This window comes from Vulpes lagopus, chromosome 2 (genome assembly GCF_018345385.1).
Source record: "Vulpes lagopus strain Blue_001 chromosome 2, ASM1834538v1, whole genome shotgun sequence".
Taxonomy (NCBI): Eukaryota; Metazoa; Chordata; class Mammalia; order Carnivora; family Canidae; genus Vulpes; species Vulpes lagopus.
This window is the reverse complement of record NC_054825.1, coordinates 11689926-11716834: the sequence shown is the minus strand read 5'-3', so window position 1 is coordinate 11716834 and position 26909 is coordinate 11689926. Positions and strand designations below refer to the sequence as shown.

The window sequence follows — 26909 nt, the reverse complement described above, 5'->3', positions numbered from 1 at the left end:
ACTGTGGTTATGCATTTTTAAAAATATATTATCATAAAAAAATAAACAGTAACCACAGCAATAACTTCCCAGCAGGTGGGAGGAAGGGTCAGTTAACACCCAGGTTAAAGAAAATATCAGGTAAATACTAGAAGAATGGGAAGAATTGCAGGTGATAGATTATGGCGACAAAATTCGTAGCTCACCAATGGCTGATGACCGGAAAAGTTAAAGTCATGTTTGTCGTGTGCTGATGGAATGCCAGGGGCTTTGCTTCTATTGTCCTCCAAGCCTCAGAAAACTCTGGAAGGTGGTAGTGTTACCATCTCAACTGATAAGCTGATGAAACAGTGTCTGAACGAGATGAAATGATTTGCCTGAAGTCACGTGGCTAGTGAATGGAAGAACTTGGATTTGCACTCTGGGCTGTCTGACTCCTGATAATAAATTCTTAACCACTCTTATGTGACAAGGTACTGCCGTTGGTCAAATAAAGAAGTAATTATTTCCTCCCTAGGGTGGGAGGAGGATGGCTTTAACTGAGGGGTAGGATTTAGCAAGGGATCCCATGGATTAAATACTCATGGTAATTGGCTGGATGGTTTGAACACCATATTTTTTCCTAGCATAATGAAGTCTCAAAGTAGGCTGTGGGTTGACTGTTCTTTGTCACCAAGGACCCAGGCTCCTTCTATCTCTCTGGTCTGCCAAATACCTCACGGTGTAAAATGGCTGATGCAGCTCCAGCCATCACATCACATTCTTGTTCACGGCAGAAAAAAACTAAAGAAGAAGGAAAAGGATAGATGTACATTTCTGTCAATGAGAGGAATTTGCAGAGCTTTTCTGGAAGCTGAACCTAACAGCTTGTCTTCATCTCATTGGCCAGCTTTGGTTATGAGGGAGGCTGCCTGCTGTGTGCTAGGCATACATGAATGGAGGACAAAAGTCCTGTCTTCAAGGTGGTTCCAGTAGAGTGAGCTGCTCTTGGTTTGAGGTGATAGAGGGGACAGCAGTTGAGTAGAGAAGAAAAAGCCTCCTCTGAACGGGAACTTGCTTCTGGAGTGGCCCCAGCAAGCTTGGTCTGTTGTGGATTGTTCAGCACATTTATTTGGTGTTTAATTGGAGTGTAGAGTTGCAGCAATTAGGCTGCCTGAGGCGGCCCCTGCCTGCCATCCCATCAGCCCCTCTGAAAGGACAAGAACCACTCTTGAGTATAAACCAGTCCAGCTCCCCAACCTTCCACCCTCCAGTGCAATTAGAGCAGGAGCCACAGAGCCAGCTTTTCACTGCAGCCCAGAACTGAATTCTGGGCTGTGATTTAGAGCCCAGCATGGTGCTCGCAAGCCCCAGAGTGGGTGTGGGGTGTTCTGTGCAGCTCACGGGCAAGTGTGAGACCTGGAAACCACGGTCATCACACCTCCTGCCTCATCCCCTGCCTCTAGGCCCTGGGGGTGTGAGTTTGCTTTTTCACTTCTCGGCTCTCAGGAGTGCATGCTGGCTGGTTGCCAGGAATATCAAGTTTGGAGAGTTCTTTAAAAATCAGTGATGCTCTTGTGAGATGGCCAAAGTCGTTCTGGGACTGGTTCATAGGTCAGTCCTTGTTCATGTGAAGGCCTCTCTGCTGGGATTTGGGTTCTTTGGGGCCTGAAATGTTCTGTTTTTACTTCTTGGGAATCAGGTTGTCAGACCGTGGAAAGAAGCTTAGGACAAAAATGGATGCAAGAGGTGGGATCAGCCCCTCTCCATGCCTCCATGTGCTTGATCTGGAAACTTCGCTGCAGCCAATCTGGGGAGAGGAGCCTCTGTACTCCAGCGCTCTGTCTCTGTTCTGTAATTACCTCCAAGCAGATAGTATTATAAAGAGGCTGGAGAGATGCTTTCATATGGTGTTAGAAATCAAACCGCTATTAATATGCTAATTACAACCATTTGTATTTACCATTAAAGCAGGTCCTGGAGAGCTTCTCCCTGGCAACACTATTAGACATTCTGTTCTTGAAATAGAAAGTCCATATTACTTTTTAATGAAAGCTCTAAATCCAGAGCTTCCCTCTGTTCAGCCAGCCCTTTCCCTTGAATTCAGTAGGTCCAGCCCCGGGGTCCTGGAATGAAGGCCAGGTGGGAGGAGGGTGAGGATGAATTGATCCACCTCGGAAAGTAGGCAGGAGCTCACCATGCCAGTAGACACCGGGGCCCTGCAGGTTCCAGGCTGGTTACCTGCTGATGTCATTATACATGTAAGCATTATTTTTAGCAGTGGCATCACTCCTAAAACCAGTTCTACTTGGTTTATTTTTAGATTGGATGATGCAGGTGCTGTTTGGAAATGTCTTTTTCTCCCCACATCACTTTTGTCCTGGAAGCACCCAGTTTATGAGGAAAACAAGATGGCACCCATAGTGACGAACAATGCAAACATTTGTTTGGGAAACAGAGGGATGAGTGCCTTATTTGTTTTTGGGGGGGGGGGTGTCCCAGGGAGTCCATACGTCTTGACTTTCTGAGGAGTTGTGTGAGACAGAAGCCCTCTCTGATCTGGGGGCATTCATTCATTCCCTGGCTAACGAGAGAGTAAGTTCTTGTTCCAGTCATGGATTGAAGACATCCAGTGAAGGTTGTGAGATTTTTCTGAAGGGCAGGCTATAGATTACAGAAGAATAATATGTTAGCTAATGTATTTTATAAAATCTAACAAATATTTAAGCATCTACTATGTGCCAGACCTAAATGAGGCACCATAAATACATTGGGGAATGGTCCAGTTACCACTGATGTAGTGACATAAAACAAACATTATGCCTATGGATTCTGTAGGTCCAGAATTCAAAGAGAGTAAAGCAGGGTTGGCTTATTTCTGCTTCATGTTGTTCAAGGCCTGAGTGTAAGACTTCAAGGTTGGAAGACTCATCCACTCACATATCTTGCAGCTGGATGCTTGCAGTTAGTGGAGTCCCAGCTCCTCCCCATGTGGCTTCAGCATGTGGCTTGGGCTTCCTCACAGCATGGTGGTGGTTCCATGGGTAAGCTTCTCAGAAATGGAGAGCTAAGCAGGAGCTACGTCCCTTTTGTGACCTTGCCTCAAAAGTCACAAAGCGTCACCTTCACCACATTCTATTGCTTGGAATAGTGGCAAGTCCCTACCTGGATTCAAAGAGAGGCGACACTGACCCTAGCTCTCCGGGGTCGAGGGGAAGGGGAGTGTCAATCACATTGTAATGAGCATATGGGATGTAGGTATATTTCAAGAAGTATAAGAGAGACTTAGAAATATGAGCAAGGAAGAAGAAGCTATAAAAAATGGCAAAGCAGATTCTAAAAAAGGAAGAAAACTTTTAAAAATGAAGGTGTAATAATCAGAATTAAAACATCTGAAGCTCCTTCTGTCTTCTTCAGAAGGAAAGTAAAGATGTTGATTAACCTCAGATTTGTTAAGAACAGACATAGCCCTGAGACTCTTTTAGCAAAGTCAGAACTGTTTTCATAATGATACATAATAATCCATAATGGTGTTCTCCCTTTTCACTCATCTTCTCTCACAAGTGTAGAGTTTTCACGCCTGTGTGACACATGATGACATCATCACTCTGCCAATTAACAATATATGCTTGTATATTCCTGTGTTTCAGATTTTTCTCAATTTTATTTTCTAATAAGGAAATATTGATAGAATCCACATAAACAAAAACAGTCGGTGGTGAGTGGTGGTGGGGAGGGGGCTCGATAATTTCTAGAAGTGTGAAGATGTCCTGAGTCCATTAAGTTTGAGATCCATCATTGTAGGGAAGGGGACAAAAGAAGAGAGACAATGAGACAATCCTTGTGAAATAGCGTTTCCTGAGTTCTGAGAAACAAGTGCCGGTATATAGTTATTCTTCGTTCTAAGGTGCTAAGTGTCCTGCAGGCCAGAATATGGACATGAAGAATTTCAGGACTGGGTTGTGGCTGCCCTGTGTTACAGCGACACCGACTGAACGACAGGGGTATTACAACCCAGCTCTATGGAACACGGGACCAGCGAGAGTAAATGCCGTATTCAGACCATAAAGGACATAGAGGAGAGCAAATTCTGTCAGGCAGAGTATGGCATTGTAACAGGTGTTGGCGAAACAAATTCTGAGACAAGACAGAAGGGATCTCAAAAAAGACAAAATGACAATTCCATTCCCTACGCACCCTCTTCCTTGGTTAGATGGAAAATTAGTGGTTTCATCAGGGAGCCTAGAGCAGAGCCTAATGGCAGAATCACCTTAAAACTTTTAAGAAATAGTACTAAGGCTTTACAGAATCAGAGTCTCTGGGCCCAGAATTTTATAATTTTAAAAAGTTCTCCAGGGAACCTAGTCATGTCTGTATATCTGGCCCAGAATGGCTCTGCTAAGGATGATTTCTGTCCTATAGGAACCACACTAGGACTGGGAGGGAAGCCCTTCCACTGGTTGCTGCTCTGTTCCTTCTACTGCTGTCAATGCCCAAGTTTGGAGCTCCAGGTCCTTGGATTTTAGACCACCTTCATGCTTCATGCCTTCTTGATGTCTGGGGTTCTGTTTGATTTCCAAGGTTGGCCTAGCTAGGGTCCAGTTGGCCTGATGCCCTGTCAGAGCACCCCCCATGCTCGCATGTCTCCTCCCAGCATTGCCTAGATCCAACTTCCAAGAGTCTTTGGGCTCTTCCAGCTCCTTCTCTCTCCTTTAACCCCAGGCTTACTTCCATTTGTGCCCCAGAACCATCAACAAGGAATAGCCTAGAATAGAGGGAACTATCGAAAATAAACAAACAGCAAAACAGAACTACAGCCTTCTGTGTGCCAAGGCTTAGCCAAAGCCACCACTGAGCCCTTTTGTTTCGAGTTTTCAACACAGTCAATGGGAGGATTTGTCTTCTCATGTAAAAACTCTTCTCAAAACTGACAAAAGGGAAAAAAGGCTTTGCTTTACTGAAATTTGTACTGCCAGCCCTCCCTTTTGCAAGCCTACGAGTTCTGGGCTGTCTCATGATACCCCTGTGGCATTGTCAACAAAGACCCAGCCCCAGGACAAGGAGCTTCCACACCCACGAAAGAACAGCATGTGGGTGAGGCCTGGCCAGGGAAGGGAAAATTCTTAATAACCAGTGGGGTGTGAAAGGGGTGGGGGCCAACCAGAGCATAGAGCCCAGGCGGAGTGAAGTGATGCCAAACGCTTTGCCCTATCCAAGGTAATGAAAGTGATCTGTAAGTGGTGTTTTTTTTCCTTTTAAATGACAGAGCAGGGCTGGCTGAGGAATAGGGTTTGACCAATTTAACCAGAAATGTAGGCGAAGCTTGTTTATGCTGCAAAGATAAAGCAACAAGTGGGAGACAGGGTAGGCTGTGGCCTTCCTCTACATTTGGAAGCTGTTGCCTTTCTCTTGGCAAATTCCCTAAAGTCTGAGACCATCTCAGCACAATGAGGAAACGCCTCTAGAGGGACCTGTGTCGTGTCTGCAGATCTGTGCCTTGGGAGATGGAGGCTGGGGCACCCACGTGGGAGTATCCTGCTGTGCTAGGTGGTGCCTGGGGTCAGGGAGATGTTGGGAGGGCAAGGGCCAGTAACGAGGAGGGGGGTTCCCTCCAGGCCTGGCAGGGAATGTCCCATTCTGGTGCACTGTTCTGGGCAGTCCTCCAGAAACCTGTGTCCAGGGGCCAGGGACATTCTGCCTGGAATTTCAGTGTTAGCAATAGCAGCTCCAACTCAGCACCCCTCTGCCGGCCTCCGCCATTTACAGCTCTGCATGTGTTTCTTTCCATGCAAGTAAGGGACCCTGGGGTCCCTCCCCACCCCTCAGCTCCCTCCCTGCTGTCGAGACCATGTGACGTATCAGGGCTTCCTGTCCTTAGTAGCCACAACCATCAGTGAGGGTGGGGGTGGGAGGTGAGGGGGGATGCTTCTTGACTCATATGCCTTGGCCCTATAGAGACTGGATTTTGGGCAGGTGTTGAGGCAGCCCCCTGAGCCAGGCTCTGGGTGGTGTCTGTTGAGCAGATTCTTGTCCTCTTAGGGTGGCTGCGTCAGTGACACCCCAAGGGGAGAGGCTTCAGTGCAGAAAGTATATGGGCCTTGGACAGTGCCACAGATGGCCTGGAATGGTTTGGCCCCTTGTTTCCAAGGTCCCAGCTGATGCCCCCATTGTGCAGTGGGCAGGAGCAAAGGGCCAGCTTTCCCCAGTTCCTGGAGCACCAGCCAGTGTCCAGGGCCAGCAGTGGTGAGGGCTGGAAGGCAGCATTCGGGGGAGGCTGCCCAGAAGGCATGACTGGCCCTGGCTTGGACGCTGTGCCCACAGTAGCATGTGGCTGTCACCCCCATGAACAGCAGGATTCTCATTCCCAGTGCTCAGCTGAGGAAACAGTTTATACCTCATACATAGCAAATGCTCTGATGCTAGAAGCTGCTCTGGTCATGTGATTTGTCTGGAGTCCCCTGGATGGTGAATGGTGGGGCCAGGATTGAGCTCATGTTCATCTCACACCCCAGCCCCTCCACCCTGCAGTCTGGCCACCTTCTCCCAGGGCCTCCCCAGGCCTCTCAGGGAGGCAGGCAGGGCAGAGGGTTAGTAGCCCCATTTCACAGCCCAGGAAACTGAGGCCAAGTGATTTGTCACAGATCACTGAGCTTGCAAATGGTGGGATGGAGCCTCAGACCTTGCTCTTTGATCATTCCCCCGATATTAGCCAGCTCAGGCTGCCAGAACAAAATGACATGGGCTCACTGGCTTAGACAACAGAATTTATTTTTTTGCAGTTCTGGAAGCTGGAGTCTGAGGTCAGGGTACTGACAGGATGGGTTTCTGGTGAGAACTCTTTTCCTGGCTTGTAGATGGCTGCCTTCTTGTGTCCTCATAGGGCCTTTGCTCTGTGCACGCAGAGAGGGAGAGAGCAATCTCTTGTGTCTCTTTATCTTCTTATAAGGACACCAGCCCTCCGATTAGGGGCCCACCCTTATGACCGAGTTTAACCTTTATCATTTCCATAAAGGTCTGTCTCTAAATACAGTCACATTGAGGGTTAGGACTTCAACATGGGAATTTGAGGCAGGAGGGAGAGGCACAATTCAGCCCATAATACACTCTGAGCCCCTTTCATTGTTTTGGGCCCCTCAGAGCACAGTAGGAGACAGCTGCTACTACACATCAAGGAAGTCATTTTGGAGTGTGCAGAAGCCTGGAAATGGGGCTGGGGCAATCCTAGAAGTTTTGCTGGAGGAGGTGTGTGTGTGCATGCATCTGCTGGACTTGGGTAGCATGTGTACTTAGGGAGATTCTGGCCCATTTCAGGCAACCCCATATGCAGTCCACCCCAGTCATTCAGATGAGCTGTGGCTGTTTCCTGGGAGCCACTTTCTCTCCATGGCTGTGGTAAGAGGGGACCGACCCTCTGGTTCCTGCTTGGACTAGCAAGGGAGCTGTTGGTCAATTCAGTCAATGAGATAGGAGGGCCTGTGGGTCTTTAATGTGGAAGGGAATGGAATTCCAGGTGGACAGGGAGGGGCAAAGGCAGGCAGAAGTAGAGCTGAGGATCCATGGAGCTCTCCTTCAGCAGAGAGACATCTGCAGAGCAGGGTGGCTGCATGTGGTGGCCAGCCCCTGCTGCTGTGACCCTGCTGCTGGGGAGGCTGGTCCTTCTGTCAAGATGGACTGTGTTAGGACAGCATTATGTGTGCAGGCCCTTGCCATAAATTCTCTTGCCTTCCTCACTTCGTGTCTGCCCCCCTCTCTCAGACTCACACGCTGCATTCAGCTGGCGAAGGGAGTCCTCACTGCTGGGTTTAGAAGATTTAAATTTCTGCAGTGTCTTTGTTTCTGGAACGAGGATGGTGTTCCCAGGTCAGAGGTTTGGGTTCACACACCAAGTCCAGAGCAGGTACAGGCCCCAGGCAGCATTGCAGAAGGTATCAGCAGGGAGGCTGAGGGAGGCTGTTGAGGCTGGGGCAGCTGGAGAGACTGGGGCAGCTGGAAATGATTGGGAGAAGCTAGGGCAGCTAGGAGAGGCTGTTGAGATTGGAGGGGGCTGTTGAGGCTGGAGAGGCTGCTTTTTTGGTGGAACTTCCTATTTCTCACATTTCTTCCGTGGAGGCCACAGTACCCGGCCCTCCCCCAAAGAAGAGCCCATCCGTCTGGGGAGTGCAGAGCCTTTCTTTAGCCCCTCTGGGGTCTGTCCCCTAGCTCAGCTCACCTAGGCCCCTGGTGGGCTCCAAAGGTGATTGGTACAGAGTTTAGACCCCAGCCTGAAGGAAAGGGAAGATCTGCCTCTTATAGTTCCCTCTGAAGTACTTGAAGTGGTTGCAGCCCCCTAGTGACAAGGATAGTCATCCTCCCTGCATCTCCCATCCCTAACTTCTTCCTCTGCACCTGGCCCAGAGCCCTTTGCTCGGGGGTCATGCACTGTTCCCAGGCCCCGTGTCACCCTGAGTCTCCTCTCCTCCCAGGGAGAGGCCCTGAATATTTCTGAGCCTGCAGCTCCCCTGCTTCTCTGGTGGGAAATGGTGGCTTCTTTTTAAGAAAAGAGCAAGTTGCTGCCTTCCCTCTGATTCCCAAGGGTGAGCCTCTCCACTGCTACTTTATGACCTTGGGCAAGTCCCTTAGACTGGTTGTGTCAGAAGGAAGTACTCTCCACCCTGTGGGGTAGCATTAAGTGAGAGAATGGAGTTTTAAAGCATTCAGCTCCTAATAGCTGCCAAATACATGTGCACTTACCACGGTATGAGTGTTCCGGTGCCCGGGTGGGTGAATGTGAGCGGATGGCCACACACATTTGTCAGTGGATGGCCTTTGCTACTCTCTGACTGCCTAGATGGGGAGGCCTTATCTTCGTCATGATCAAAATCATCCCCGTATTCAGCAAGCCCTGGTCACCATTCATTCAATCTTCTATTTCTGAGAACCTGCCTTGCACCAGGCCTTACTCTGGGGAGCATAGCTCCGAATCTGACAGAGCAGGGCTTGTGCTCCATTTCCAGGCAGAAGGTGGGGAGGGAAGTAATCAAGCAATCTTACCCAGGCAGATTTCAAAGATGACCTGTGTTGAGTGCCCTGGAGGAGTGGTGATAGGAGCCCACACTAGGGGCCCATGCTGTTGCCCAGAACTGGCTGAGGCTCACAGGAAATTCAGCATTGAAAGTATGGGCACCAGCTGCAGGCTGCCCCCACTCTGTGCTCTGTGACCATCAGAGGCAGTGATACTGCAAGAAGGAAGTCAATATTTAAAAAAAGGAACGTCAGTTCTTAGGAAGCCCTTAGTTGCCCTGTATACAATCTTGTGTTTAGCCACTTATATAAAGCCGGGGTCAGAGACTGTGTGGATGTCTGCCCCTCGTGTGCACATACCTCACCCACCTTCCCAGCCCTTGTAAGTAAAGGCAGCATCAGCCCAGGTGCTGGTGTGGCCAGCTTGGGATTGCCCCTTCCTATGTGCTTTGGGGACCCTAGAGACATACAAGTCTGATGTGGCCAGGACAAGGGCAGTTTGCACAACACACGCATCTTGGGAAAACAAATGTGGCTCTCAGTTTGTTCCCTTGAGTTCCTGGAACCAGAGTGTTTATTTTATGTAATATACAGCAAAACTAGTGCTGTTGACTTCAGAACCTTCCAGCATCCGAACTATAATTCTTACTAAAATACTCTTTCAATGTGGATTAGCCAGGATATTGTAGGGGAGGAAGACTGACTTGTGCTCTACAGGGAGGAAAAATATTCTGCATTTCGGGTCATCATCTTTAGAAACGAACACAAGCATTTTGAGACTTAGGGTGCCTTAATTCCATCAGAGAAACAGTCCTCACTTTGCTCCCTTGGAGCCATATTAATAGCAACCTGGTTCATGCTGGGGGAGGTCGAGTGGGTACGTTGTATTTGAAGCGACACATCAATCTCCTGCTTTGTGGCAAAGGGGCATGTGAAACAGTGCCTGATTTAATAGATAAGGCTCAGGTGGGCCTCTTTCCTGGTTGGGTAGTGAAGGGGGTGTGTATGGGGGATTGGGGCAGGAATAGCCAGTGGCTGCTGCTTCTAATAGTGGTGGATGGATAGTATTTACTGAGGGCCTAGCATGTGCCAGGCACTGTGCTAAGTGCCTATGACTAAGAGCCATATCTATGGAGTAGGTCATTTTATCGTTATCTCTATCTTAGGACCAAGAAAATGTGTCTCAGAAAAGGTCATACAGCTAGTACATGATTGATCAAGTATAGATCCGGCTGCTGTAATAAAGATGCAGACTAACCCTGGTTTAAATGAGGTAGAAGCTTATTTCTCTCTCCTGGAACAGTGCTTGGGTAGGGGTCTAGGGCTGCTATGGAAGTCCTGTGTGGCCATTCAGTTCTAGTCTCTTCTGTCCTTAAGGTGTTGCCCTCTTCCTCATGGTCCCAGAAGGCCAGCCCACTGTGTCTACCTTCTAGGTGTGTCTGTCTATAGGAAGGGGGATGCTGAAGGAGAAGGCATACACCCTCTCCCTGTAAGGGCATAATCCACAACTAACTTGGAGCCATTATTTCTGTGTACCTTCCTTTGCAATCTTTGTCACATGGCCACTCTTAGTTACAAAGGTGGCTAAGAATGAGTTCCTGCCTCTGCCTCTCACCCCTTCGCTGCTTCTCCTCCTGGAGGAGTTCTGGGTTAGCTCCAAGGAAGAGAGTCCAAAGCTAGATTGGCTTCTTGGGTGCTTGGGTTGGTAGGTATTTCTGGTGGTCACTTGATCTAGTACAGCACAGGACACCAAGAAGGTACTCAGTAAATCAGTCTTAAAGGATAGGTGGGAGAGGGGGCCCTGGCTTATCAGACCCACTCCTGGATGCAAATATAAGGGCGCTGGAGACTTCTGTGACCAACCACCAGAAGGCAGCCAGGTCCAGAAGGATTCCCTTCAAGGGTGGGGCTCTGCAGCTGTTTTGGTCTGGACCAGAGGTTCAGGGTATCCTATTGGCTTAACCCCAACCATGAACTATGTCTGTGAGCTGTGCTTCCATTGGAAATCTGATTCCGAGTCCCCTTTGGGAGGAACTGGATTCTCTCCTAGTGGTGGGTCACTTGGGCTGCACCACATACGTTCCTGATTTGGTTTCAATGATGCATAGGTCCAGTTTGTCAGCTGCTGGCCCCCATGTGGACCCTGTCTGCAAGGAAGGGCCTGTGTCTCCCTCCTGCTGTGCTCTGGTCGCCTGCTTTAACTGTCCCTGACTCAGCTAGAGCAAAATGCGGTTACAGCCTGGCCTGTCAGAGCCCAGGGCCCCGTTAAGAAGTCCTCAGAGGCTTTCTGGTGCAGCATGCTGAATAGGAGTTGCTGAGAGTTCTCCTGTCCCTTTTTCTGGTTACATTTTTCTGAACAAAGCTTCTTTTCCATGCAGGTGCTCAGAAGGAAAAATAAGTAAGCATTGGAGGTTCCAGTGTGGAACTTTTCTATCATCTGAACATTGTTTTTGGCAAGAAGTAATTTAAAACAAACAGCTGTTGTGGGTTACATTTTCAGACCAATTAGAAATAGAGGTGTTCTCTGATCATCCCAATCTTTTTTTTTCTTCTTTTCTGTTCCCAGTTATCTATCTTATGCTCAGTAGCTGAGGAGGATACCTATGAAGCTTAGCATCAGTTATATATTTGTCAAAATGTCTGTTACAAGCCTGGCAGCCAGAGGGAAGAGAAAAAGCATTAACAGAGCTGTGCTCCAGGCTGAGCCGGAGCTTGAGTGGTCTAGACAGTTAAGAGATAGCAGGGCTCTTAAAACAAGAAAGAAAGGAAAAAAGAAAAGCATGAGCTTTGGGGTCCTGCATGCTTTGATTCTGTACTTGGATGGCTGAGAAAGCTTTAGTTTAAAATAAGTGGTTTTTGGCAAGAAGTGGGTACTGCATGCTGGCAAATTGATTGTGCCCTTCTACTTAGATAAAAATGAAAACGCATGAGGTATTTTGCTTTTTTTCTTCTCGACGATTAAAAGCATCTACTTGGCTCCACGCAGAGACGGCCCCTGAAGATTTATACAAGGCACCTGTGTGGCATCGATTACAGGCCTTCAGGCTGACAGAAACAACTATACTTCGCGACGCTCCAAAAGCTGGATCCTAAGAGGGAGTTTTGAAAGGCTTGACAGGGCATCTCTGTGCCAAACCTGGGTGGGACTCTTGGGTGAGGGTCTTTGAGTTTTACTAGAGGACTTCTACTCCCTGGTCACACTCTTCCAGGGCCTGGGAGCAACTGAGGCAGCTGAGCGAACCCTGGGGTGGTGAATAAGATGAGACTCTTTCCCCACCTGGGCCTCAGTTTCCCCATCTGGGAAGGGAAGGGTGTCAGACTGGCTTTCCTTCAGGTTTTCTGCCTGGTGCCGGACCGTGCTGTGTGACATGCCCTTCCTCCAGCTCCAGTGGCACTGTTGCGTTGCAAAGGGCAGGGGGTGGGGGGCGATGTCAGTGCTGGAAAGGGCCTCCATTTTGGGGCAGATCCATTCATTAACTTGACCCAGCCCAGGGAGGAATTTGGAAACAAGTACATTAGAACATGGCCAACAGCAAGCACACGGATGAGTTAGGTCCTGATTCTATTAATGTGTTCTATTCATTCGCTCGTCAAATGTTACTGTGTGCAGGCCCTATGCCAGGCTCTGTGTTAGGTGCTGGGATGTGCAGAGAACAAGGAGCCTGGCTCCTGCCTGCTCCCGGTTGGGTCTAGCCCTGCTTGGACCTCTGTCCTGTTGGCTTAAGGACTTGCCTCCATGTAGGTCCGAGCCCAGGAATGTGCTATGAAATGCAGTTCCAACACCCTATTAAAAGCCAAGCATTTACTTCTAGACACGGAGGACTTTAAGTCTTCTATCTTCAAGGAGCAAAGGATTTGTTTTGACAAAAGAAGTGTAAACAGGATCCTAGTGAATAACTTTTCTCATGGCTGCTCCTGCCTTAATCAGTCGTATATTTATTGGTGACCTCATAGTGTCCAGACGGTCCCAGACGCCATAGAGGATGCAGAGGGGATGGCAGTGGAGAGAGAATTTACAGCTCTGCCGAGGAGCCAAGGCCAACTCTGAGGACAGCAGCCAGGGGGATGAGACAGCATGTAGGTTATGTGATCACAGGTGTGCTGCAGGCCTCGGAGCTGCAGGAGCTCAGAGCCGGGAAGGGGACAGCATACTTGAGTCAGGTGTTCTGGGCAAGGAGGGAAGACGGGGCATTCCAGACAGTTCTCCTGTGCTGGCCCAGCCTGTGGAGTGTAACCATCCAGCTGATTTCCAGCCACTGAGTTGTCATGGCTTTTCCCATCCTTACTATGTGGAGGCTAGAGCTCCCAGATATGGTGTGCATGGCCCATGGAAGTGGAATGCCCACTGATCATGGCTGTGTCCAGGTTACCAGGGTGCCCCCTCCCCCGTGGGCCCTAAGAGATTGCCCAATGGTGCCATTGGTGAGATGTCATCTGCCCCTCAGGGTCCCAGGTCCTTGCCTGCTGCTGCTATGGATCCCTAGAAGCTAAAATTCCAGAACAGTTGTTCTACTAACAGGAGGAGCTGAGTTCAGATCTTGTCTGTCATTTACTGTTCTGTGGCCATGTGTTAATCCTTCTCAATGCCTCATTTTTTTGTCATCTGGAAGCAAGCCGATCATAGCATCCTTTTCAGAGCCCTGTTCTGAGGCCCACATGTAAAGACATGCATGTAAAAACGCCTAGCAAGGTTCCTGGTATACAGCGAACACCCTATTCACGTTAGCTCTTATTGTTTCTGTGATTATCACTATACATCAGGCGGCAAAGTGGAAAGGCCACTGTCTGGCCCAAAGGTCATCTCTTTCTGAAAGCTGGCTCTGCCAAATGCTATAAAAATCCAAGTCTAAAATCCTGACAGTTGAGATATAACTCAGCTGAACAAAGTCTGAATTGAGACTCCATCTTTCTCTGTGTTCATTTCTGCAGAAGCCATGTGCCTCTTCCACCTCTTATCTGGAACACAGGCATTGGGTGAACTCTGTGTGCCCGCAAACATGCCCATCTCCCCCTCTGTAGCCCCTCTCGGGTCTGGGGCTCACTTGGGCAAAGAAGGCTTGATGGGAGTTGTTAACATGGTTTCACGTTTAATTACCAAAAGCCTGGATCAGGTTCCGGCGGGCCAAGCCCTCTTAGTTCTGTTTCTTAGGGAAACAGAGTTTGGGTGTGTCAGGGGGCTGGTATTCTAGGAGTCATGATGAAGTAGCTGGGGGAAACCAGAGGTTTACCTGAGAGAAGAGTCCAGGAGCAGATAATACCCACCACCTAACGTTTTTCCTCTATATCCCAAGAATAAGGACCAAGGTGCAGATATTATAGGACAGGTCTGGCCTCAGGATAAGAATGAACTCTTAATATGATGTTGAGAAAGAGTGCTGGACACTTTGCAGTTGAAGTGCTTCTTGTCCCCAGAAGTGCCCAGACTAAGGTCGGCTGAGTCCTTGATGGGGTTCATGTCGAGAGGATTGTGGTAGCTGGGGTCTTCGGATCCTGAGACATCTGGACTTTCAGGAGATAGTTGCCTCCACCTTCCTGGGCATTCGTTTCTCAAGTGCCTTTGGCCAGCACAGCTGTGAGCCTCACGGGGCCCTGGCCCATGGCCCAGGAAGAAGCAGGGCCGCCTCTCTGCACCGAGGCTGCTGTTTGCCTTGGCCCCTGCTTGCCCTGCCACTTCCTGGCCCCGCCCTCCCGTGGCTTTTGCTTCATTAGCTCATAGCTCCAGGTGAAGCCAGTCCCCGGGGCCCTGGATGGCCCAGACGCCAAGGCTTCAGAGCCCCCATGCCTCCCAGGCCGCAGCAGCTCACCGTAAGCATGGGTCAGGCACTGCTCTCCAAGGGTAAACCAGAAAAGCACTCAAGAGAGACCGAGGCACAGAGATGGGGAGTGACAACCCCAGGGCCTCACAGCAAAACTGTAGCAGGCTCCCATGGAAGCCAGGGCTCTGGGCCCTCAGACAGTACCTCCTGGGCCTTCCAGAAATACTACCTTGAAGCTCATGCTTGCTCTGTTTCTGCTCTGGCCACAGTGTGCAGATATGGGTGTCAAGGCAGCTTTGAGGGCTTAAGGACTCTGAAGGTTGTGTACTCTGCTTGGAGTTCTGATGTTGGAGAAAGACCCCATGCCTGGTGGTATCTCCATCCCCACCAGGTTCCTCACAGTCTCTCTGGGTCAGTACCAAGTTGGGAGGTAGGACATTGAAGCTCCTGTCATGCATCAGGCTCATTTTGTAAAAAGGAGGAGCCAAGATCCCAGGACAGTGATGGGTCTGAGGTCATATGGGGATCAGAGGAGGAGCTGAGGTAAAGTCCAGTCCCCTTGGCCCCCTTCCCATGGCCCTGGCTGAACTTTCTGGAAAGCAGCAAGTCATTCAGGCCTACTTCAGTTCTGGGGGCTCTGGACCCCTCACAGCTTCCCCACCGTGTGCAGCACACAGCCTGGTCAGCATTACCTCGGCCCGGGCACCCCGAGCCCTTCTATTTCCCTTGGACTGAAGCCCCGCTAGGAACAGCTCTATCGTCTCGTCTAGTTGCTACAGGGAGACCTTCATTTCTGGCAGATTAACCATGGGGGGAATGTCGACAGGGTGTGGGCCTGAGACTTCCACTCCCCATTTAGAAGCTCGGGGCCTCCACATGACATTGATTCGTTCATTCTCTTGTTCCATCATCTGTTTGTTGCCACCCACACCTGTGCTCCTGCTCCAGCCGGGCACCGATCCAGAGGCTGGGGATGAAACGTGAGCTGGACCTGACAGTGAACACAGAGCTGGAATCACCCTGGGAGCTTTAAAAAAACCACTGACGCCATCTCCAGAGGTTTGATGCAATTGGCCTGGGTATTTCAGTTTCTAAAACTGCCTGTATCTGCATAGAAATTTCTTTTCAAGGAGGAAAAAAAGCTGGCAGAAAGAATGTGACTGTAGAGGATAGCATCCTCAGGATGACTGTGAACAGAGTGGAGTGAGGGAGGGCCCTGGGTCACCAGGAAGGGAGAGCATCCACTACTGATGGAGCTGTCCCAGTGGCTGGGGCCACAGTAGGCTTGGACCTGGCTCTCCAGAAGGTTCCATCACAGGCCACTCAGGGTGAATGTGGAGTGCTGAGCACCTGCTTGTGACCCAGGCCCCGCCCCTAAAAGAGGGTCACATCAGGTGGCTATAACCCCTTTGCTTCTGAGGGCCTTCTTGATCTCTGTGGCTTTGCAGATGTGTTTCTAGAATAGTTGCTTTCCCCTCATTTGTAACAATATTGAAAAATCTAGAGAAGTAGAACCAGAGGTCACATATCAGTGTGTCTCCTTTTCGCCTGGCATGTTTAAGAGGCACCACTGCTGACGTACCAGGTGCCTTTGTGCTGATCTCTTGGTTGTCATGCTCACCTAGTGCTAGCATGGAAGGAAGGCTTCCGATCGCGGAGTGGTGGGCTTTCAGTTTGGAAGGGGGCTCAGAGTGCATTGGGTCAGGCCTCTCATCTGGAGATGGCAGGTAAAGGAGCCAGGCCAGAAACCCGGGTCCCATCTCAGCCCCTCAACTCTTTCCAACATGCTGGGCTCATCCCAGCTCCTGCCTGCAGTGCCTCTGTCTACCTGGCTGTTTCCTGGGTCCACCTACACCACCCGCTCCTCCCTGACCCACTCAATTCTTAGTTTTATTACCACTGCAAAGGGATATCTAAAGTGTTTGCTTTTCTTGGCCTTGAGGGTAAGGGAGAGGTTACTGCCTGACTCTGGGGCCCCATTATTGCCCAGAGGGCCCCGCAGTGACAGCATATGCGTCCTGTCCAGCTCAACCCTCAGCTCTTTCCCAGACTCTCAGTAAAACTCTAGACCAGAATGAGGGGGACAAAAGGCACGGGAAGATGGGGCTTGGCTTGGGTGTGTTTGTGTAATGTGCCATATGTCATTTTCTTTTCACATAAAAACATCTCTCTTGAAGCAATAGGAGGCCACTCAGCTGTTGCTAACCAAATACCAAATGTTTCCCTTCTCCTCTCTCGCTCCTTCCAAGAGGTGGGCTGTGAAGAATTGCCGTTACCCGTGATGCTATCTTGCCTTTCAAACGTCAGAGTTTTTTCCTTAGAGCAAACACTCGATTGTTTTTTTCCAACTTTGGCAGGAATTTTTAAGAGAAAGCTGTTTTCAAATCACTTTTCTGTTTATTGTTTTAGACCTGGAGTACAGCAAAGTGAAGGGCTCATGGCCCCTGCCTAATCCAGTCTCCTCACATCTGTTTTCCTAAATTGCCTCAGAACCTATCAGCCCCTCCCCACCCCTCAAAAAAACAAAAAACGAAAACCAAAAAAAAAAAAAAAAAAAAAACCCAACCAAAAAACCCAACCCTGCTATTTTGGAAAAACAGTGTTAAATAAAATAAAAAGGAAACAACGCAAACTAATATAAACCTCCAGTTGGTAGAAAGATGGTTCCAGAACTTGCTTTTGGGACCCCCTCCACCCCCCACCCTCCATGTACAATAAACATGTGGTTTCATTTCCAAGGGCTCCGGTGTTAGCCGTGTTAGCATTTCCATTTCCTCAGGAAGCCGCCTTTCTTGCTCTTACTTCTGAGACAGAACGTGCATTTTCGTTGGCCCCTGTTCAAGGAGTGCCTGGGGCAACAATGAAATCAGTCCCAAGCAGGTTCTAGTCAGCGGCACCCGCCCCCCCAGCCGACTTCTCCTTGCTCCCCATCCGCAAGGGCCCAACGCCAACTCTCCCAGTCGGGGGAGGGGGTGGCGGCCTCGCTCGCTGGGGTTTGTGGCCTTCTGAGGGGAGCCACGCTGTCCTCGCCGCCTGTGTTCTGGCCTTCAGTTGGGAAAATCTGGTCGCCCTCCAAGCGTCCGCATACCACAGCTCTTAATTAAGAAAGTATGTTCCCATTTCATGTCACTCGAAAAGAATGAAAACAGTGACAGCATTTATTTCTCTTCACTATTGATAACATTCCCGTTTCAGAGTCCACCGGGGGTTAGGAGTCTTGAAGGAATTGACTGGGTTGTGAGAGTCTAACCCCGGCCATGTGCTGTGTGGGGACATGTGGCTTCTCTGTGAGAGGGAGGCTCCAAGTGAGGCGGCTACCTCCCATTTTCTTTCTGAACCTTCAGGAAAGTAAAAGCATCTTCTAGAGGAGCTATGATCTGGCCCAGGGGCTACAGCTTCCGTGGGACCTGCTAAGTGCTGAGACGCGGCAGGCGCTCTCCCGCATTGCAGATCTGTGGCGCCCACCGGTAGGTGGCCTCACCAAGGTGCCCGTGTGGGACGTGAGGCGGCCATGCCCCTGGTCAAGAGACTTGCCCAAGACTGTAGGGCAAATTAATCCATTCTGGTTGCTATAACAGAATACCACAGGCTGAGTGTTTTAAACCACAGACCTGTATTTCTCACAGTTCTGGACGCTGGGAGTCCAAAATCAAGGTGCTGGCAGATTTGAGGTCTGGTGAGAGCCTGCCTTCTGGTTCATAAACAACCATCTTCTCGCTCTGTCCTCATGTGGCAGAAGGGGTGAAGGAGCTCTCAGGAGTCGCTTTTATAAGGGCACTAATCCCACTCATGGACGCTCTACCCTCATGACCTATCACCCCCAAGGGCCCTGCCTCCAAACACTATCACAATGGGGATTAGATTTCGGTATATGAATTTGGGGAGCTGCATGTAGTCTATAGCTAGTATCCTTCACAACAGACCTGAGGTAGTGGTACCGTTAGTGGCTTATCAGGAGAACAGCCCGGGAGACAAGGAGAGGCCCTCAGCAAAGCACCCAACAGCACGAGGTGGTAGTGGTGAGGACAGGGCCCTTGTCTTGTAACTTGGTAAGCATCATGCCTGACCTGTGTAAGGTAAAACTGGAAGTGACTTGGCTGTGCCTAGACCTTCAGGACATGTTTGTTGCATATCTACATGCATGTGCCCGCATGCTTGCGTGTGTATTCCCAGGCAGTTATGTTCATTACCAAGTAAATGAATTTGCTGACACCCTGAGTTAACACCCTTCTTGCCTCACCTCCTATCCCCAAGCAACTATCACTTTCTGTTTTAATTTTTTTAACCCATTCTCTTTTCTTTTTTTTTTTTTTAATTTTTATTTATTTATGATAGTCACAGAGAGATAGAGAGAGAGGCAGAGACACAGGCAGAGGGAGAAGCAGGCTCCATGCACCGGGAGCCCGACGTGGGATTCGATCCCGGGTCTCCAGGATCGCGCCCTGGGCCAAAGGCAGGCGCCAAACCGCTGCGCCACCCAGGGATCCCAACCCATTCTCTTTAAAAGAACTCTTGTAAGAACATTTAACATGAGATGTACCCTCTTAATAACATTACAGTGCACAATGCAGTATTGTTATCTATAGGCATGACGTGGTACAGCAGAACTCTAGAACTTAATCATCTCGTGGGAATAAAACTTTGTACCCATTGAACGACCTCTCCCTACTTCCCCTTCCCCTAGCCCTCAGCAACTACCATTTTACTCTTGTTTCTGAGAGTTTCTATATTTTAGATACCTCAGAGAAGTGGAATCATGAAGGATTTGTACTTCCGTGACAGGCTTATTTCGCTTAACACCTGGAGTCCATCGTGTTGTCATGTGTGGCAGGATTTCCTTCCTTTTTAAGGCTGAATAATATTCCATTGTATGTATATGCCACATTTTAAAAATCCATCTATTGGTCGATGACCATTTAGATTGTTTCCACATCTTGGCTATTGTGAAGTGTTGTCACAGTGAGCATGGAGTGCAGATCTCCCTGAAATCTTGGTTTCCATTCTTCTGGATAAATATCTAGAAGTGGTAATGCTGGATCATATGGTCATTCTATTTTTAATTTTTTGAGGAAATTTTGAATACTTTACACCATTCCTGAAGGTCTACTCACTGGCTCCCTGCGGTGGTCACGGACCTAGGCCTGAATTCTTGCCGTAACACACCTTTCCCCATGCTTTGCCATGCCCTCCTGGCCCTCCTGGCTTCTCAAATGGGGACTTACCCCCTCACTGTAGCTTCTCCTTGCCCTCCCCCCAACTTTTGGCCCTTTCTCTGGCTTTGACCTTCTCCTTCTTCTTCCCCACCACTCAGCCTCTGCTGGCATTGCTGTCAGCAAGGTGGTCACTCCCGTTCCATGCTCCAGTGTGCTCATCTGTGGGCACCACCCCTAACAAGGGCCCAGTACCCCAAGAGCAACCTGTGCCCTCTATGCTGAGACATCTTCCCAAGCATTCCCAGCAGCCTGCTTTATGCAATTTTGTTTCATGGGCACCATTAGGTGGCTATAACTAGCCCTGTCTTCACTACTAAGCAAGCTGCTTAGGACAAAGACAAAGTCTGTGGTGCCTTGTCTGCTCTAAGGGATGCTCATAACACAGTGCCCATTAGGGGTTTAGCACCTGTCTGTCAACTTGCTAAAGGGACTATCTGCTGGGAAGAAATAGTTCTGTCTGAAGGCATGGCTGGAATTCAGTTCAGTGTTATAGGTAAGTGTGATGAACATTCCTACTCATGGGCATGCTTGGGAGGTGTCAAACCCTTGAAGACACCAATAACACATGTTTTCTTTATTTCTTTTTTTTTTTTTTTAAGATTTTATTTATTTATTCATGAGAGACACAGAGAGAGAAAGAGAGAGAGAGAGAGAGGCAGAGTCACAGGCAGAGGGAGAAGCAGGCTCCATTCAGGGACCCTGATGCGGGACTCTATCCCAGGACTCCAGAATCACACCTTGGGTTGAAGGCAGGCACTAAACCGCTGAGCCACCCAGGGATCCCTGACACACGTTTTCTTAAAGCCAATTTACTCCAGCTTATCAACAATGCAGGATTCCGGGATCCCTGGTTGGCGCAGCGGTTTGGCGCCTGCCTTTGGCCCAGGGTGCGATCCTGGAGACCCAGGATCAAATCCCACATCAGGCTCCCGGTGCATGGAGCCTGCTTCTCCCTCTGCCTATGTCTCTGCCTCTCTCTCTCTCTCTCTCTCTCTCTCTGTGACTATCATAAATAAATAGAAATTAAAAAAAAATTAAAAAAAAAAAACAAAACAATGCAGGATTCCTACCACAGGGGTTCCCCCTCCCTACCCATACAGTAGTGGCTCCCCAACTAGTGACCTCTGTACATGTCTTAGGCTCCCTGCTCCCCACCCCATTGTCATCCACCTTTCTGTGGACTCTACTTGAATCACATGTGCTCTAAAATCACTGGTTCCTCATGGGACACTGAATCCATCCAGTCTCCTTGGCCTTGGGGCCCAGCTGTTTCCTGGGCCCAGCCTGCCTTTGCAACATATTACCTCCCACCATACTCTTACATGCACAGTGAACCCAGCCCCTCCCTGGGGCACTCTGCCTTTTGATCAAGGGCATAGCTCAGTGTCTTAGAGCTTATAAGGGGCTGCTTCATAGGTCCTTCCTCATTTACCTTCCTCTAGATATGTTTCAGTGTGCTATGTCCACTAGACCTCTGTTACCACAGCCAAGTTCAAACATCACACCACAAAGGCCACAATCCCATTTTTGGTCCTAACTGACCACCATCTGTTAACTCTTAGCCTGTTACTGGATCATTAACCTGCCAGTAAATATAATCTGTGCTTCCTCTCACTCATCCACACACACCCTGGTTGTTGAATTCAAGAAGAGAGTCTTAAAATGGAAGGAACCTTCTTGTATCAAAAATCAGGAGACTGGGGCAGCCCCGGTGGCTCAGTGGTTTAGCACCACCTTCAGCCCAGGGCCTGATCCTGGAGACCCGGGATTGAGTCCCACGTCTGGCTCTCTTTGTGGAGCCTGCTTCTCCCTCTGCCTGCATCTCTGCCTCTCTTTCTCTCTGTGTGTGTCTCTCATGAACAAATAAATAAAATCTTAAAAAAAAAAAATTAGGAGACCTTGGAAGACAGTTTGTTAAATGAAGGGCCCACAAGAGTAAAACTGGAATAATTATGTGATTGGTGGATACTTTGGGATAGAGGAGCCTGAGGCCCCCTCATGACTTATATAATGACAACTTCTTCCTGGCTTAGAGGGAAGGGCCAATGAAGCATGGAGCCCAAAGCAGGATTTTCATGTTCTGGAAATGCTGGTGTGTATGTATGTGTGTGGACAGTATGCGCATGGCTGTATGCATCACATCCCAGGGTTCTTCCAATCTGAGAGATAGAAAAAAACTCTGCTCTTCTTTCCTGGCTTGCCCTCCCCACCACACCCAACAGACCACACTTCAGAGGAGAGGTGTGGGCAGGGCCCTTGCAAGCTGGATTTAAATAACCGAAAGGCTCCTGTACAAACCAAGAAGGAAGGGTCTGCTCTGAAGAGGTATTACAGACCTGTCCATGCTTCCAACTTGTGTCATCTCACTTTGCAGAAGTGACCCACAGTGGGTTTGTGCCTGGCACTTTACATCTTCTCCTGTCACTCTGATCAATTTCCATATTCATAGTCTCCCTTCTATGACCTCGTTCTTCATTTCTAAAGGAACCACAAATATTGCACTCCGATTTTGGTGGTGGTGGCGATGCTTCCTCAGAAGATAGGCCTATTTATCTTTATATAAGCCTGAGAAAATAATCCAAATAGATGATTACTGATTCTTTTATCTCTTTCTGGGCTTCCAATGAGTGGCTTTCTTGCCTGGGATCCTCTGTACAGCTGGGAGAGGCACGGAACTGAGGTGCTGACAGCTTGTGTTGGAATCACATGGTGTTTACTGTGCTGTGAGTTTATAACAGCCTTGTTTCCATACTGACAGCAAATGCCATATGGAGAGAAAAAATCCTGTCAGATGAACCCTTAAGGAATCACAATATGGCACATGAAATCTCTTAATTGCTTTTGGAAATGGGGAGGGGCACATTGCTCAAATCACATAAGCCGTGTGGTTCTCTCTGCCATAATTGAATAAAATTGGAGTTTGACACAAGGTAATTTACTTTCATTCTGTGTTTGTGCTGGGGAGGTTCAGCTGATTGGGGAAGGGTGAGGAAGTTTGTTTTCCTCACCTTTGGTGGGGGTGATCAGTCTGAGTGGGAGGCAGCGAGAATGCAGCCTGTGTCTACAGGGCATCGTGCTAACAGGTGCAGGCTACAGACCTGTCACCCTCTCAGCTCCCTCCTTCCCAGATTCCCTACTGTGGCTGACGATAACACTCATCTAACTTGACATTTTATTACTGTCACTTGGGATCTTGTCTACTTACCCACATGCTGTACCCTTTCCAACAGAATCCAAACTTCCTGAGGGCTGGGACTGCATCCCACCCCACCCCCCCAAACCACTACCCCATCCCACTGGTTCTGGCACACACTGAGGTGGGTTAAATGTTCATTGGAATGGCTATTTGTGAGCCATCTGTGCATGGAAAGGTAACCGAGTTAAGGCAACAGTCCAAGGCTAGTGTCAGCCCCTAGACCACTTGAGGAGGGGATCAAGAGGGGAACCTGAAGGTGGTCATCCATGTTGATCGAAGTATCTATTCAGGAGAGAATGAGAAAATTTTGAGTGCCTTATACACACTGTACTTAGAACTGGTGAATCCCCACAGCAACAGTTGCTGCCCTCCGGCAGTTTACCCATGAGAGAAGTGGGCTGCAAAACTCTCCAGCCTGTACACCTGGTCACTCGCTCTTTCAGTTGCAACAGACAACAACCCAACACCAACTGAATTACGCACTCTGTCAGGTAAATAAACGTGCAGGCACTGGGCTGGCCTCAGCGAGGCTTGCTCGAGGGGCTCCTGGGATGTTCAGAGTGGGGCTTCTTTCTTCTGCACTCAGCCCCGCCTTCCCCTGCTTCCTTTTCTGTGGCTTCTCACTGCCTAGTGGAAAAGACAACTGTGGCAGCTCTTAGTTGACTGATCCTAAGACCTCAGCATCCCAGGGAGAAGCAAGCACCTCTTCTGTACCTTCTAGGGGACTCCTACCCACTCGGGTCAGGTGCCTTGAACCTGTCCTTGTGGCCCAGAGACGGGGGGGGGGGGGGGGCTCTGATTGGCTGGGACGAAGTCACAAGTCTGTTTTTGAACCTTTCACTATGGCAGAAACCGGGGCTTCTGATTGGCAAGGCCTGAATCATGTGCCCATCCTTCGCCTTATGTGGCTGGGAGATGAGGGCTCTGGCTAGGACTGGGTCACGTGCCCATTGTGAGGCTCCCTTAAAACATAGTGCTGGATTTTTACAAACTCAGAGAGCAGAGGTTCCTTGAAGAAATGGATGGAACAGACGAAGAGACCCCCAAACTCGGTGATAGCAGATGGGGTTTAGTAAGCATTTTCTATGTCTTAGGCCCTGTTCTGAGTCTTTTCTATGTGTTGTCTTATTTATTCCTCATGACAGTCCTAGAAGTTAGGGATGATTCCCATCCCCAGTTTACAGATGAGGAGACTCCGGGGATCCCTGGGTGGCGCAGTGGTTTGGCGCTTGCCTTTGGCTCAGGGCGCGATCCTGGAGACCCGGGATCGAATCCCACGTCAGGCTCCCGGTGCATGGAGCCTGCTTCTCCCTCTGCCTATGTCTCTGCCTCTCTCTCTGTCTCTCTGTGACTATCATAAATAAATAAAAAAAAAAATTAAAAAAAAATGTTACAGATGAGGAGACTGAGGGATGAAAGTGTTAAGTCAGATGCCTCAGGGCACATGGGCAGTGCCTGCTGAGGCTGGGGTTTGACCCCACGTAGTTCAGCGCCAGAGCCCATGCTCCCAGCCACCACCCTCTCTACAAGTCACAGCTTTACTTTCTGTGGATAAACTCTGGGTGTGAAAGTGAGTGGACATGCTGGTTATGTTCATATCTCCTGTGTTCCTTATCTCCAGAGAAACCCCTTCTAGGGGGATAATTGTCCTTTTTCCTTCCTCCTCTGCTTTCAAGGAGGATATGGTCATCCCTTCTGTTTGGGTAGCTCTCCTGAGGTCTAACTTACCGTCTTCCTGGTGTCCCCATGAGGTCACCTGACCATTTCTAGTGCAGCTGCACAAAAGGTCCAATGATCAGTGCTTGAGAGGGTCAGAGGCAACAACGTCAAGTGGTCAGTCCTTTGAGTATCTTTCTGGCCAGAGAAATCTTCTGCAGAGGCTTTAGCATCACTGCAGGAAGAGCCAGAATGTACCACCACCCCCACCCCCCTCTTACCTCCAATTTCTGCCTTTATTTTCCAGAGGAAGACTGAGGCCAGGAGAGAGTACATGAGTTTCTTGAAGTCACATAGCAAGTCATTGACTAGCACCTGGTCTCCAGGCCTCCAGGCTTGGAGTCTTGCACTACATTTCCTCTTTAGAACTCTCTTGGCTGCTGCGTGGCTGAAGGCTGGTCATTTCTTGTTTCCATGCCTCTAGCTCCTCAGCTGGAAAATGCAGGCTTTTCATAATTTGAAGTGCTTTGAATTACAAGTAATTTTTAATTTTTTCAAACTGCCCTAAACAAAGCTTATAAATAAACTTTTCAGATGTGGTTTGAGCTGCAGGCATGGTTTGATCCAGAGATTCATGACACCATGAGGACGCCAACTTTACTTTTTGTAATTTTCCCAGCTCTCACCTCCCCTGTGTGTGAGCCTCATCATCACAGCAACTTCCCTTGCAGTGTCAAGAGCACTGCAGCAGACCCTGGCCTCACACCCATGCACCCCAGCAACCAGAGGAAGAGAGACCACTTCTGCTCAGCGCACCCAGGCACAGTCTGTGGTCCACTCCAATTGGAACTGGCTTGGGCTATATGCCTGCCACACTTATCCAGTCGCTAAGTGGGGAATGTGACATGGTGATCAGCCTTCCAGGGGATAGAGTCGTCATCCCCAGAAGTGCTGGCATCTGGCATTTGGGAATCAGGTCATCAGAAAGGGGGGTGGGCTAATAACTAGAAGTTGCCTTCCTGTAAACCACGCTAGTCCCTTCTGAGTCTGCACAGCTTGGAGGTAAATAAGGGATCCTGAGAGTTTGCCAGTCATCCTGTTCCATCCATCTGGGGCTCTGGATCCAGGTGTGGCTTGATTGGACGGCCCTGCCTGGCTTTCTCCTGCATCTCACCACATTCTTTTCTTGTTTCCAGACAGAGATTACTGCAGTTTATGTGACAAGCAGCCAATTGGGAGGCTGCTTTTCCGGCAGTTCTGTGAAACCAGACCTGGGCTGGAGTGTTACATTCAGTTCCTGGACTCAGTGGTAAGTCTGTGCTCCTGGGGAGGCACTTTGGTCCTCTGTGATCAGTGATTGTTTTTGCCCAAAGGAAAGATAGACCCCATCATTTAGAAGGGTGAAGAATGAAATTGGTGCTCAAGAAATTTCCAGGGCATACTTTGAGAATACTGCCTTGTCTGCAAATCTGCACCTGCTGGGTGACCATGGATGGGCCATCTCCCGCTCTGGGCCTCAGTTGACTGCTGCTTTAGAGTGAAGCCCTGTCAGTTATCTGATTCTAGGAGACTGCGTTAGTATGCAAGGTAGCGCCTGGGAAAGTTGGATAATACCCCAAGGTAACAGTTGGATTCCATGGCTCATTCTCCCAGCTGAAAACCCATTTTCTAAAATTCCAAAGCTTGTGTTTATGTACTATTTACTGTCTGCTTCTCCAAAGAATGCAAGTTCCCTGAACCCAGGACCCCAGGCTTCCCATTCACTACTGCCTAGCACAGTGCGTGGCACATACAGGCTTTAGTAAACGTTTGTGGAATGAACATGTGTTGGCCGTTTCAAGCCAATCTGACAGTTGCTGGCTCCAGCGGCTGCTGGCATGTGTGGCCGTGTTTGACACCATATGGCGACTTCTTTCAGATTTACTGGTCATTGAGTTGTTTAACAAATGGTAATTAATCTGCATGGGCTTTTAGGACAGGATGTGGGAATATGCAGGAGTTCCTCAGCATTCATGGAGGGGGGGCAGGGCCTCTCAGCCTGGCAGACTGCCTTTTGCATGTTTATCTAAGGAAGGTGGACAGTGGGTGGGAGGGCAAGGAACGGAGACCAGTCATGCAAGGAATGGGGTA

At 49.2% G+C, this 26909-nt stretch overlaps 1 protein-coding gene across 2 annotated transcripts in view; it reads left to right on the top strand.

Annotated features, from left to right (window-relative positions):
• Positions 1-26909, top strand: part of GRK5 (G protein-coupled receptor kinase 5) — a 208868-nt gene that overhangs the window by 121266 nt on the left and 60693 nt on the right. For both annotated transcript variants that reach the window (XM_041738627.1, XM_041738636.1), the window contains exon 3: positions 25976-26088. In XM_041738627.1, coding sequence (XP_041594561.1) covers positions 25976-26088 — 113 coding nt within the window. The remainder of the gene's footprint in view (positions 1-25975; positions 26089-26909) is intronic.